General features: G+C 46.1%; 1 protein-coding gene across 1 annotated transcript in view; it reads left to right on the forward strand.

Annotated features, from left to right (window-relative positions):
• Positions 1-14,652, forward strand: part of MAP3K3 (mitogen-activated protein kinase kinase kinase 3) — a gene marked incomplete at both ends in the record, with an annotated part of 67,397 nt that overhangs the window by 48,584 nt on the left and 4,161 nt on the right. Inside the window, 7 exons of the mRNA XM_084238031.1 lie at positions 5,519-5,652; positions 9,370-9,443; positions 11,698-11,765; positions 11,953-12,049; positions 12,659-12,846; positions 13,415-13,563; positions 14,180-14,311. Of these exons, the coding sequence (XP_084094157.1) occupies positions 5,519-5,652; positions 9,370-9,443; positions 11,698-11,765; positions 11,953-12,049; positions 12,659-12,846; positions 13,415-13,563; positions 14,180-14,311 (842 nt within the window). The remainder of the gene's footprint in view (positions 1-5,518; positions 5,653-9,369; positions 9,444-11,697; positions 11,766-11,952; positions 12,050-12,658; positions 12,847-13,414; positions 13,564-14,179; positions 14,312-14,652) is intronic.

The raw sequence follows: 14,652 nt of genomic DNA on the forward strand, positions 1-14,652 counted from the left end.
TGTGGGCCTGTGCACAATAGCCCCTGGCCCACTGCCCATCAGATAATAAGGCTGGCTCTCTGCAGGCAGCAATGTGTATTGGAAAAAGTGAAAGTCTCTGGCTGGAAATAAAAGCTCAGAAAACCTTTGCTATTCTCTCCCCATTCCCCTCCCCCTGCTCTCCTGGGTCTGTGATCCTGGCCTCCTGTGAGCTAGTCCCATCCCATCTTCAAAAGCAGGGGAGAGTTCAGTGGCAGCTGATGAATGAGATAATGGGTATCAGGGAGGCCATGGATAGTTTACCCCAGAGAGATCTTGCCCTAGATACTCCATGTAACAGACTGAGGGCAGTTTATCTTTGGGGGGGATAATTTGTACCAATGAATGGGATTTCATCAGTAAGTAGGGTTTTTCATTCTCTCATCAGTCCCTTACAAAAAACATTTTTTTCTTTGTTTACGTAAAATGTATAATACCTTTTCACTCAGGGTTCTGTTGCACAGAACAGAAGCCATTCTAACTAGTTTCAGGAAAAAGATTTGGTGCACTTTCTGGTTTCTAGAATCATTTGGAGAGTAAGAAAAACAGACTCTAGATTAAAGCACAGCATAGGGCTCCTCCCTCCTCTGTAATCAGGAAGCTACCAGACCCAGAAACACAGAGCCATTTTGCTTTGCTGCACACCACTGACGAGGGAGTCCCTGTACCCGTCTCTGGACAGCCAGCAAACTGGAGACTGGGTGTAGAGTGAATGCTGGGGTAGAAAAACTAAGACTTCTGTTGACTGTGCCCCAAAACAGGAAGCCAGGGAGCTCTCCAAACCCCACACACATGCACCCGATCGGTTGAGCCTAAAGGGGGTCTTAGAATGATGGCTTTTAGTTGGTTAGATTCTGAGGGGCTGAAAGACATGTAGAAGGGGGAATGGATCTTAAGTCTAATCTGTTATATCTGCCACATAAAGGGAAGGGAAGGAGTGGAATTCTGCCAAGTTTCTACTACATAGTTGTGTACTTGTGCCACCACGCTTATAACTTCCAAAAAAGGTTACAAGGTAGATAATTCACCATTTTTGCAGGTGAAGAAGTAGCAGTAGAAGAGAATTAAAATCTTCCATTTAGAGCACAAAGCCTGATTTGAACTCCTGTTCTAATTCATCTAATTCTAAAGCTTAGGCTTTTCTTACTACACCTTGTTTATCTTACTAGGTTACTTCTGCTGCTAGCAAAGGCTGCCAACATATGGATTGAATTTGCACAGAACGTGTGGGCTACCAAGATGTTACCCACAATCAAAAGTAGGAAGCAGGCACTAGACTAACATTTGTTAGCCAAGTGTTAAGTAGTATTCATGTTTTGAGACATGGTAGGGCTTAAGGAAACCATCCATTTTTCATAGTTGCACTGAAAAAACTTAAACCACTGTATCAAGAGAAATGGCCAAGTACATGGGCCTTTGATATGTGGGCTGTGGGAAAGCGGGGTAGCTTTCTTATTCTTGATTCAGATTTCCCCTTGCTGCAATCTTGTCTTTGTCGCTGAGACCATGACATCTTGTATCGGTGGCCTCTGGCTCATAGGTGATCCTGGGCAGGACAAGTGAAATTCATGAAACAGGGCACTGTATTTCTTTTCCCTGTGCTGTCAAGAAATCCCCTTATTAGCCTCCTTCCTGCTTCTGGCAGAAAGGCTGCCCTATTTCCTATGGGTAGGGATCCCCATCTACTGTTTGTTTAGTTTTTTATTTTATTTATTTATTTTTTAAAAAGATTTATTTATTTATTTATACAAACACTGGGTACAGTCAGAAGTGCGGGAGGGTGAGAGAATTCACCAGAGCCAGAGCAGGGAGCAGAGCAGGCAGAGGACCGAAGTACACTGCTGAGGGGAGCAGCGGGCAGCAGGAGAGGTCTGCGCGCCATGTGGGACCCTCCTCTGGTGGCCGGGGAGCAGCCGGGGATCGAACCGGCATCTCAGAGGCCGCGGGCAGCTTCGCAACCCAGCGCTCAACTGCTGCGCCACCGGGGAGGCCCTGTTTGTTTATTTTTTTAAAGATTTATTTTTATGTAGTTATGCATATAAGAACTGGGGTGCAGGCCAGAGGTGGGGGGGGGGTGAGAGATTTCACCAGAGACAGATGGGGAACAGAACAGGCGGATCTACTGAAATACACTGCTGAGGTGAGCAGTGTACTTACACTGAGCAACATGTGAGACAGGAGAGGTCTTCTGTGCCATGTGGGTAACCCCCTGGCTGGGGAGCAAACTCGTGCTGCAGAGGCTGGTGATAGCTTGATAGCACTCAGACTTTAACCCTTACACCACCAGGGAGGCTTCCCCATCTGCTGTTTAGATTGTTCTTTTTCTTTTTTTTTTTTAAAGATTTATCTATGCATACAAGAGCTAGGGTACAGGCCAGAGATGCAGGGGGGCGAGAGGATTTCAGAGACAGGGAGGGATGGATGAGAACAGGCAGACTGACTGAAATACACTGCTGAGGGGAGCAGGGGGTGAGACAGGAGAGGTCTGCTTCGCCATGTGGGTTGCTTTCTGGCTGGCCGGGGATCGAACTCGTGCCACTGAGGATGCGGATTACTTCATAGTGCGGCGCTTTAACCCCTTGCGCCACCAGGGAGGCCCCTGTTTAGATTGTTCTTGAGGTGCACATGGCCTGGCCAGCTCAGAGAGAAGTCTTTGCCTTCTGCCACTTGGTTGAGCAGAGTGCCCTTTTTGGAAATAAATAACAATCTCAAAATTGCCTTGGTTCAGCTGCACCGAAGAGTCACAAGGCCAGTTTTCTAGCGACAGCCCCACCATTCAGTCACTCTGTGAATTTGGGTCTCAGCTTTCCTTCATACAGTGTAGGTGATGTGCCTCCACCACCAGGTGTTGTGAGGATTAAACAAGCAGTAACAGAGGATTGAAAAGAAAAGGGAAAAAAAAAATTGCTGTGGCTGATTTCATTGCTCTACTAGTTCATAGCACAATGCCCCTAAATTTACCCAGAGACCTGTCAGTTTTTGCCAGGGCTTAGAGAACTCGGACAAACACTCTTTTCCTTCATAGGCTGTTTGAGAGCATTTGAAAGGCATAGCTCAAGTATCTCTTTCTTTATCTCAGAAGCGGTAGCCTCTACTCTGTGAGTGAGGTGTATGGACGAGAAACCCAGCAAAATTCTATGCCTCTTTTAAAAGCAGTTTTGATTCTGGCCTCTGCTCTGGGGTCTGGTAGGGAAGCCAAATTACTGAGAGCCCTGTGTTAGCCTTCTGGCCTCAATACCTAATTGTCAGTGGTTCTAGAGGCTGGGTTGATGCCTCCAACAAGAAATTGAGAGTGTTCTTGGGGGAAATTCATTGACGTGTCTTCCATACAACCAAAGGAGCATATATTCTAAACAACTAACTTCATGTGAATCAAGGAGGATGTCAGTTTCTTGAAAGTCATTAAAAATAAAAACTTAAATTTTCTAGAGATTATCTTTTAAAGAGCAACCGTCCCCAACATTCTGTGACTTTAAGTATTTTTCTTCCTTCTTAGGGTTCCTAGATTTTGGGAGGAGCCACCTGGTTCAGAAAGTGTCATTGAACCTTAGCACTTTGCTAGGCCTGCCTTCTGTTCCAGGTTGTTCAAAGAGCAGAGACTGGCCTTTGCAATAGATACCTTATCCCTGGTACGCAACCTCACATCCAAAATGCAGAGCACAAACTGAGTGCTCCTGGGCGCCACATGAGCTGCTGAACAACAGTAAAGATACATAGATGCATATATATATATATATATATATATATATATATATATAGCTACACACAGAGAAACACGCAGCACCTGTGTATATATCCTAAATTTTCCTTCTGAAACTGGTCTAGATTAGGGTTATATCAAGAAAGGCAGGAGTAGGCAGTTGGCAGTTCCCATCTACCAGGGTAGAGTGAGTCAGGTTCTTCCTCAGATTTCCAGCCACCAAATTTGTTCTATCTTTCTTCCTTAGCCATTCCCACAGACCATCTTGCCTGCAGTTCCATTTCAGGAAACTTGGTGCTACAGCCCTGAACTAGACTGGAAAAACCAACCAGCAAGGAAAGCAGCCTGCTTTGTTGCAAGATGGCCCTTCTGCTGTCGGGTTTCTGGGAATTGGTGGTGGCGGTGGTGGAGGGAGTAGTGTTAGATAAGGGAGTTGGAAGGCCCTCATATCTCTGGTTTTCTACGTAATGGGGTAAATTTCTTCTCTCCAGAACAGGAAAGGGGCTCAGGCTAAGAGTCCTGTATTTAAGTTTTGAAAGTATCAGAAGTATTTGTGTGCAGGTATTGTTAAAGCTTTGTTAAACCTTCTGGAGATATGTCCGTTGAACACAGAAAGGGAAAAAGATGCAAACTTCTGGCCTCACCTTTGTCTCCTTCTCTGATCATGGACAGCAGTAGAATTAATCAGAAAAAGCTCTAAGCTAAGAGTAGGGAGACATTTTCCTAGACTCAAAACACCTTATGATAGAAAAGCATCCCTTAGTGGCTTACAAAATATCTCAATACATTTTATGTCATTTAGGAATGTTAGAGTAATAACTGTTCCGTCTCACAAACTGATGTAGTAAAAGTGCATGCAAATTGACTATGTTCTTTTACTTGTAAAATAGAGATAATTCCTACCTATGTTATATTTCTTTCGAGAAATGTAAAGCACTTTGAGTCTCTATTTCCTTTTCTGTTAAATAATGCAAATATTTACCTCAGGATTACTGAGAAGATTAAGTGAAATAATAAGTGTAAAGAAATCTTACAGAATGCATGTCACTTAGTAGGACTCAGAATTTGCCAAGTCTCTACTGCAATGTTGAAAATCAAATGTAATCATTGTAAAATGTCCAACAAAAAGTAAAGCACTATGTAAGTACAAGGTAATAACACTCTTAGCAAGGATGGGTGGGAGTGGATAGGGATGGAGCAACTATAGTCTTGCTCCTGGCCAGACCCGTGGGAGGCCTTGTGACTTGGTGCAGATAGAGAACAGATAAAGAGGGCACTGATGGGAGGAATGGAGCAGCAGAGAGAGATGGAGAAAGATGCTCAGGTGTGTGGCGGTGCCTTTTCCCTGGGCGTCAGTCTCAAGATACTGCTTCATCCAAAGCTCAAGGGAAGTAGACTGATGGATGAATGAAATTCCTAGTACTTCCTAGGCTGGGAGGAGAGGTGAGAAATGGAACGCTACAGGTAGAATTAGACAGGAGTGACATTTTAATCGAGGCTTTTTGAAAAATGCTTATATGCTTACCAGTCTAAATTGTTTTAATAGGGTTTGTTCTGGGTCATATTTTGTTCCAAGGTCCTTGGTCATATGTGTACTAGTGCCTGCTCCATCTCTGCAGTTAGTCTTCTGTTAGGAAGGGATTTATTGGCCTCAGAGAATGTGGAATGTGCTAGATTGTGGTGGCCAGAGTCACCTCCCTGACTGCTTGGCCTGGTGTTTCTGAGCTGGCCCCATGTCTGCATTTGGTCAGGCTGCATGTCCTGGGCCCTGTGGTCAAAGGTCTTGTTTCTGTTCTTTAGGCTCACAGAACCCTGGTCGAAGCTCACCTCCTCCTGGCTATGTACCTGAGCGGCAGCAGCGAATTGCCCGGCAAGGATCCTATACCAGCATCAACAGTGAGGGGGAATTCATTCCAGAGACCAGTGAGCAGTGTGTAAGTCTGGGAGGCTGGACTGTGCCTTGGGGTATGTTAGACCAAAAATATAATGGGGGTTCTCAGTGGGCATGGTGCAAAGTAGAGAGACTTGAACCCCACCTAGCACATCTTTTGGAAACCAGTCCTATCTATATATAGATTATTCCTTTTTTAGGGGCCCAAAATCAATTCCTCCCAGAGAGACAGTGTAAACTCCCCAGCCTCAGTAGTGTTGGATGAACATTTGACAAATTTCTCCTCTTTTATGATCCTGTCATTGGTTTGCCTCCAGAGCACTAGTCTGGTGTTTATCTTCTTCCTTGCACCCGCCTGTCATTTCAGTAGAGTTTTAACATATGACTAATCCTAAACTGACACATTTTTTGGGCGATATTTTAGTTTTGCTATTTCTTAGTGAAAGGTAGGGAGCAGCAGACTATCATATCCAGATAGTCTACTTTGTGGGGTTGATTACTTTGGGTGAACTTTTGCGATGATGGATAGTAGCTGTATGTAGCTATAGTAGTTATCTATTACTGCATAACAAATTATCACAAATTTAGCAGCTTAAAACGACACATACTTGTTATTTTATAGTTTCCCTAGGTCCAGAATCCAGGCATGACTTACTTGGTCCTCCGTGCAGGGTCACATTACGTTGCATCTGACACCCTTAACCTCGGAGTCAGCCACTCTGTATTCCTTTCTGTATGCCTTTCCCTTCCAAGCTCACGTGGTTGCTAGCAGAATTCAGTTCCTTGTGGCCATAGGACTGTGGCCCCAATTTTCTTGCTGGCTGTCATCTAGGGGCCACTCTGAGCTCCTCGAAGCCCCCAGTAGTTCCTTGCCAGGTGACCATCCCACAATACAGCAACTTCTTCAAAACCAGCAGGGGAATCTTGCTCCGGTCTGCAAAGGTAGAGTCTTAGGTAATGAAGGATCATGTAAGTGAATACCCTATCCTTTGTTTTTGTCCACTGACTAGAAGCAGGATCCTGCTCATGCTCAGAGGGAGACTGTGACCCACTGAAGGGAGAGTCACTGACCTAAAAGTGTGTCCACCCTTATCATCGTTCACCCATTTAATTGACTAGCTTTTTAACTAGTGGCTCATTTGTGAAGGTGGCATTTGGGCTTAATAAACCCAGCTAGAGTAGGACCTCTGTCTTCATTCTGAAGACTTTTCAGCAAGCTTGCTTTGATTGCAGAGACTTGCTTTTCTAAATTTGGGGGATTTCTAAATTTGGGGAAAGAGAAAATTTCTTAAGGATAAAGTGTCCATTAAAAGAACCAGAATCATCTCATGAGAGATTTTACAAAAAAGCCAATTCTTACAACTTCTCTTTCCCTTGTAAATTTAATTTCCTCAGTTGCTTCTTTTTTTTTTTTTTTAAGATTTATTTATTTATGCATTCAAGAACTGGGGTACAGGCCAGAGGTGTGGGGGGTGGTAAGAGAGACGGAGTGGGGTGCTCCCCCACTCAGGTGGATCTACTGCAAAACACTACTGAGGGGAGCAGCAGGCGAGACAGGAGAAGTCTGCTGTGCCATGTGGGTCACCTCCCTGGCCATGGGTCGAACTCAAGCTTCAGTGACTGCAGATAGCTTCATAGTGCTGTGACTTAACCCCTTGCACCGCTAGGGAGGCCCCCAGTTGCTAATTTCTGTTAGCATTGTTCAAACTGTATAGGCTAGGAGAAGCCCTTTACACTGCTGCTTCTTTCTGTCCTCCTGCCTTGCAAATAAATTTGTATTTGGAATAGTGACCTGTAGTGCATTTAGCTGCAGATTCTTTTATTGCACATTTACTGACGGTCCTTTCCACTTTCTCTAACCAGAGCATTTCTGGACATGGGGCAACCTGAGTGTAAAACCTCACAGATTGCAAATGACTGATTGCCTTTGGTCTCTATCCCTCCCTTTGATCCTATACCTTGATGATTTAACTTTTCGCTTTACATGTCTGGCTCCAGAAGTCATAGGAGTATTTGACTCCTAGTGAAGACAGATTTTTAGAGGCTAAGGAAGGTTGCAACTGGGAATGCCTACTAAGTTCTTCTTTGGGGGTCCCACAGTTGCTGTTCAAGATAAAAATCCACTTAGCAGAGACCAAAACAGCATGGTGTATAGAGAAAGAATATCCAATAGGGACTTTCTTGAAAGGTGAAACTATGATAAGTTTACTTTGTGTTTTTCTTTAATTAGATTTAGGTAATAGCTGCATCTGTTTGCTAATTTTTATAATTAAAAAAAGCAGGCTTCAGGGCCTCCCTGCTGGCGCAGGGGTTAAAGTCTCTGCGCTATCAAGATATCAGCAGCCACTGCAGCATGAGTTTGATCCCCAGCCAGGGAGCTGACCCACATGACACAGCAGACCTCTCCTGTCTCACCTACTGCTCCCCTCAGCAGTTTATTTCAGCAGATGTGCCTATTCTGCTCCCCACTCTGTGTCTGGTGAATCCTCTCTCACACACACACCCTCACCCACACCTCTGGCCTATTCCCCAGTTCTTGTATGCATGTACAAATAAAAATAAATCATTTTAGAAAAGAGCATGCTTCATGTTGATCTTCTGGTTTAATTTTTATAGTGCAATGTAACTTCCTTCATGTCTCCTTTGATTTATGCACCAATCATAAAGAGAGTCCTTTTTTAATAAAAGCCTTCACAGAAGTCAGTGGGTTCTCCAAAGGCTTCTCTCTTTGGTATTCTTCCTCCTTAATCACACCTGTCATGTTATACTTGCCCATTCTCTCTTCTGTTAACGGAGCTAACCTTGCCAATGTGCATTTGGGGGCTATTCTTTCCCACATTGGTTTCATCCACTTTGGAATATCTATATCCTTAGCGATATTTGCATTTTTATTTTATAATTAATTTGCCTTGATTGGTAGGTTTTGAAAAATCCTATGACCTAAAACATTTGAAATTATTGGTGAGATAGACCCTGGTATTAAATGAGAAGAGAACATTTAAGTTGGAAACTAATTTTATGAAAATTGCTAGTGAATTTTCATAATTTGGATGCTTTCCTTCCCTACATAATAATTAACTTTGTATCTCAAATAATGAGTACTCTGGTGGTAAAGACCCCCACCCCAGGGAAAATGAAGGCAAGATTAATTGGAAAAAAAACTATTTTGAAGGGTTTGTTATTACATTTGACTAAGAGCCAGAGGAACATTTAAATTTATATAGATACTTATTACCTCTACATGAGAACCAGGAGTTGAGAATTTTTTTGTCTGCAATAGTTGCGTGCTACCTAGTTTTTTAACTTGAAGCAATTCTCCTAAGTAAGCTCTGTAGACCTGCAGTGGCTCATCTGTGAACCAAGGGCAATCTTGTCTTTGTGCATTATAAATTATGGAGTACAAACAGAAGCACCATGGTCCCACCCAAATGCACTGAAGGGTAGTGCCATCTCTAGCTCTAGGCTCTAGTGTTCATGAGCCAAGAAAATGCCAACAAAAGAAGCAGCGTCTCTGCTTTGCTCTCCTGGCAGAGTTCCTTGGGATGCCAGCCAGGCATTTTCCTCCCTCCTAGAAACTTGCCTTTCATACTACAGGGGAGAATGGTACCTTTCTAGCCATTCTTCCAAGTGCGTGGGGAGCAAGGGCACTTTCATATTTTGAAGGGTGGGCCATTTGCTGGCCCTGACTGGGCTGTAAATCTTTGTCTCCTGGCTGTGGCTTGGATTGGGACTGAGTGTTATTGTATGACTTGCCTTGCAGATGCTGGATCCTCTGAGCAGTGCTGAGAATTCCTTGTCAGGAAGCTGCCAGTCCTTGGACAGGTCAGCAGACAGGTATGGGACTGTGGCTGGTTTGGGGGGTAGAGCATAGGCATTCAGGGAACTGACAGTCTAAAGCAATAGTATTAGCTGGTTTCTGTATCTCCACTCTAGATACTGGTCTGCAGGCCCAGAGTTAAAACAATATGCTTCTGGGAAAGAAATCTTTGACTGGGATTCCCAGCCATCTCCTTAATTTTCCAAACACCCTAAGAATGTCATGTTTGTTATTTGTTAATTAAATAAATGTAATAATAGAGCCCACAATAGCAGCCCACATTTATTAAATACTTGCTGTATTGTTCCAAGTGCTTTACATGTTTGCACTCTGCACACGATGTGCACGGCTCTTAAACTCTTGGCCTCACTGCTGTGATCTCAGACTGAGAAGCAAGGGACCTTCAGTGTTTTGGGGAGAAAAACTGAATTTGCTTTCTTTTTTTGGTCTCCTACCAATGTTCCCTGTGTAATAAAAACTGTGATGTAAAAACCAAAAAACAAAATATCCAGACCGCTTCCCACACTGCCTGCTTGGCATGGATTCTTGTTCTAACACTTTGAGAGAGAACAAGCATTGTCCTTTACGTACCAAATGGTTCTACAACACTGGTTCTCCTGTCACAGGCCATGATGGGAGTTGGCTTTGGCACCCTTCCAGCCACTTTTTCCCCTTGACCTAGTTATGCCTGAGACCACAGTTGCTCATGGCTTAGGGCTGTGGTCAGAGGCTGTGGAGCCAGGTTTGCACCTGTCTTTCCTAACAGGTCTGCATGCTACTGAGAGCTGTCCTCCCTCTGGATGGTACTTGTTGGTATCCAATTCCTAGCCTGTACTTGGCTTGCTGTCCATCCACCCAGGAGATTAAGAAGGCATAGGTTGGCAGTGGCACAGGTGGAAATGCCAGGCACCCTAACCCGGGGCTCTTCCAGGACAGGGACTGGCTCTGGCTTTGGACTATCTCAGGTGCTATGGCAGGGGCTGAGAGGAGTTGAGAGTTTTTGACCTGTGACCTCTTAAAAGGCACTCACAGCCCTCCCTGGTGGCCCAGGGGTTAAACACAGCACAATCAAGCTACTGCTGGCTACTGCAGCATGAGTTCGATCCCCAGCCGGTCAGGGAGCTGACCCACATTGTACAGCTGCCTCTCCTGTCTCGCCCGCTGCTCCCCTCAGCAGTGTATTTCATTCATTCAATCTGCCTGTTCTGTTCCCCACTCTGTCTGGTGAATCCTCTCACCCCCTCCACCTCTGGCTTACACCCCAGCTCTTGTATGCATAAATAAATAAATCTTTAAAAAAAAAAAAAAAGGCACTCACATGTAAGGGAACAGACCTGTCAGATTGATGCTGGGAAAAATAGTTAAATTTATTTACTGAGTCTTAGGTTTTTTTTCTGGTGTTCTGATGTTTTGTTATTCTCCCTTTGGGAATGAGACCCAGTGACCTGGACTTGTACTTCCTGGCCTAACTTGAACTTAAGGCTTTCATCTTCCCTTCATGGGATCTGAAACCAGACAGACCAGGATCCACATCTACCTCTACCAAATAATAGTTGTGTGTCTTCTGATAATCCCTTAACCTTCTGTTCCTCAGTTTCCTCATCTCTTCAGTGGGATGGTGGTGATTAGTCTGAAAGGAAACTGCTTGAGTTAGTGGCAAGAACACAGACTTTGGGGTCCACAGATGTGGATTTGCAGTCTGGTTCTGTTGCTTATTAGCTATATACCCTAGGAGAAATCAAATAAGGATCTTAATACCTCACCTCTTAGGTGTTTCTGATGAATAGAAAGAAATAACTCTTCAATAATGGGTACCTGCTATTATAGTGCTTTAATTTTATTACTTCACAAGGCTGTAAAGATGAATTAAGACTCACTTTGTACAGTAAGAGCCCAACAATCTGCAAACTGGTGTTGTTACTGTTTTTATTACTACCCTGGGCAAGGGTTTTTGTTTTTTTTTTGAAACTCTTCAAAGCCCTGTGACCAAGGGGGAGAGAAGGCTAAAAAGGGACAGTACAGTGCAGCCAAGGTTAAGTGTCAAGAGGCTGGAGGGTCTGGTGTGAGGGTCTTGTCAAGCTAGCAAAGACAAAGTGTGAGATTGAGCTCAGAAAAGGGCTCTTTCTCTCAAATTCTGCGTCGTAACATTTCGTAACATGGGAAGAAATTAGACACGGGAGTCCATCTGGATATCCTGCCTTCTGCCCTTGTGGGCTTTGGAAGTCGCTGGAGCCTACTTTGTGATTTTGTTTTGTTTTGTTTTGTTTTCAGCCCATCATTCCGGAAATCTCGAATGTCCCGAGCCCAGAGCTTCCCAGACAACAGACAGGAGTTCTCAGGTGAGTGCCCTAGACTGCAGGGTGGTGGCAGGGCCCGCAGGCATTCTGCTTTAGACAGCACTAAGAATCTTGGACTGTATTTTAAGTCTTCTCCAGTCTGCTGCTCCAAGGTCTCAGGAGATATATAGGTTTAAGTGGCTCTCGCATTGACCTACCCAGAAGCCAGTGATTGCCCTATCTTACTTAGATCGGGAAACTCAGCCCTATGACAAAGGGGTCAAAGGCGGAACCTACCCCCGGCGCTACCATGTGTCTGTGCACCACAAGGACTACAACGACGGTGAGTGCGCCTCCTCTCTGCCCCCTGCTGGCTGCCTCAGAGGGACATGGTTAGAGCGCCTCCAGAGAAAAGCCACTGCCAGTGGGTGGGCTCTCCCTTCCCACCCCCAACTTCCCTCACACACTCCAGACTCTGTTTCCTTTATTCCCAAGGAACTGTGCCCAGACTTTCAATATTAGAGATGGTGGGGAGGGGAAGGTGTTATTTGTAGACCAAGATGCCACTGGGAGCTCTGTCCTTTGTCTGAGATCACAGCATGTTCCAGGGGCTCGGACTCTCCAACGCCCTCTTCTGCCTCAGGGCAGAGCTTCCTTGGGACATGGATGCCAAAGAAAACAGAGATTCCCTGTGGGTTGGCCTTGTGAGTGCTGTGGGGCTTCTAGGCCAGAGCTGTGCCTTCCCTTTGGCCAAGGTTCCCTGAACAATCCGTGGTTTCCTAATTCCTGCTTTTGTCCTGATTCTCAGGGTGTTTGGGATAGTAGCCCTTCTGGCATGAGTCAGATGAGAGGCAGATAGGATGGACCCTAGCTGGTGGTGTGGCCTGGTTTGCAATTTCAGCCTCATGGCTAAGGATCTGACTTATTCTACTCTGGCTCCGACACCCCTTAGGCAGAAGAACGTTTCCCCGAATACGACGTCATCAAGGCAACCTGTTCACCCTGGTGCCCTCCAGCCGCTCCCTGAGTACAAATGGCGAGAACATGGGTCTGGCAGTGCAATACTTGGACCCGCGAGGGCGCCTGCGCAGCGCAGACAGCGAGAACACTCTCTCTGTGCAGGAGAGGAATGTGCCAACCAAGTGTGAGGAGTGGGCCCCGGCCAGGGTATTCCAGGGATGCTCAGACAAGCTACAGGGCGAGAGGCCAGCGGGTCTAGGCGCTGTTCAACTTAGCAGTTAGCTGCTCTGGCCCGTGCTCACCACAGTGGAGGAACCTGAGGGTCGTGGGCAGCAGACCCCCTGCACTGTATGCCTCTCTTTGCTGTTGTGTGACAAGCTGTTTGCCCTCTCTGGTCTTTAGTTTTTCCATGTTTAAACTGAGGAGTAGTTTCTTTAGTCTCTGTCATAGTAAGATATTGAGCTTCAGAAGCAAATTTTGATGAAAATCTTCTGCACTTTGATCAGTGCAGAAGAGTATGACATTAGCATCCACTGCTTCTCAGGACTTGGATCTCAAGGTCTGATTGACTAGGGCACTGGTCCTGCTCCATATGGGCGGTAGGAGGGGGAGGTTGCTGTACTGAGAGGTGTGATGGTGCTGGTGCTGCAGACCTTGAGTTGAGGGTCCATCGTAGAGCCTCTGGAGAATGAGGTGAGGTGTTAATAAGTGATGTGCGTGGACTCATGGTCTCTCCTTCTGTGCTCTCATAGCTCCTAGTGCCCCCATCAACTGGCGTCGCGGGAAGCTCTTAGGGCAAGGTGCCTTCGGCAGGGTCTATTTATGCTATGACGTGGACACAGGACGAGAACTTGCTTCCAAGCAGGTCCAGTTTGACCCAGATAGTCCTGAGACGAGCAAGGTACTGCCTTCCCCAGGGTCTGACTTCTAGTTCCTTTTCAACAAAAGCACCAGTTTTGTTGCACAGACTAATTGCTTCAGATGCTAAAGGTTGCTCTCCCTTCATTCTTCCCCTCAAGCTTCCTTCCTATCCACCCTGGCCTTGGTGCTGCAGTGAAGGGATGATGGTCCAAAGAGCATCAGGCACCTGGGGAGGGCTAGGTGTGAGGAACTCAGTTGATGCCAGAGTCCCAGTAGCAACCAAGGGCTGATGAGTCGTGCCACAGAGAAAGACCTGCCCCTCCCTCAGCAGATGCCTGTGTCAGCCCTCAGCCCAGGTCTTTGGAGTTCAGCTTTGGGTGTGGCCTATAGTCAAATTTGAGTGGACACATATAGCAGTTATTTTAACTAAGTTCCCACAACCCCTCTCTCATCCCACCGCCTGCCTCCTTCCCACATATAAGTGCCACCATTCCAGGGGCTGCCCAGCATATGACCATGGACCAGACGGTTGAGGGCCCCCCTTTTCTCCAGCTGAAGTTCCCAAAACAGACAGACCCCTGTGAGGCCACTGACTAGGGCAAGCTAAGCTGATTCCAGGTGCCGAGGGCCACGGTGACCTCTGGGCCCTCCCCTAGGAGGTGAGCGCTTTGGAATGTGAGATCCAGTTGCTGAAGAACTTGCAGCACGAGCGCATTGTCCAGTACTATGGCTGCCTGCGGGACCGCGCCGAGAAGACTCTGACCATCTTCATGGAGTACATGCCAGGGGTATGTGCCCCTCGGTGTGTGAGACCACAGAGAGGGCCTGACCTGGGACTGGGGGATGTGGTGGAAGGTCCCTGTGGCATGAGTCTAATCACCTCAGGCTCAGAGACTTGGGGGAAGAGGTGAGGCAATGGCAGGACCTGGAGTCAGGAGGGCAGCAGTGCCTGGGTGGAGCAAGAAATGTCCCTGGCTTTAGGTGGGGGAGGGTCACACTATTCTGTAAGTACTGCCTTTACCTCCGCAGAGGTGCGCCTTTCTCCTGTTACGTGAGGCAAAGACTGCCTCATGCTTTTCTCTAAGCTGCTCAAGTCGCTAGCCAAGTACTTGGCACATCGTAATAAACA

The sequence above is a fragment of the Talpa europaea genome, assembly GCF_964194135.1.
Source record: "Talpa europaea genome assembly, chromosome: 7".
Classification (NCBI taxonomy): Eukaryota; Metazoa; Chordata; class Mammalia; order Eulipotyphla; family Talpidae; genus Talpa; species Talpa europaea.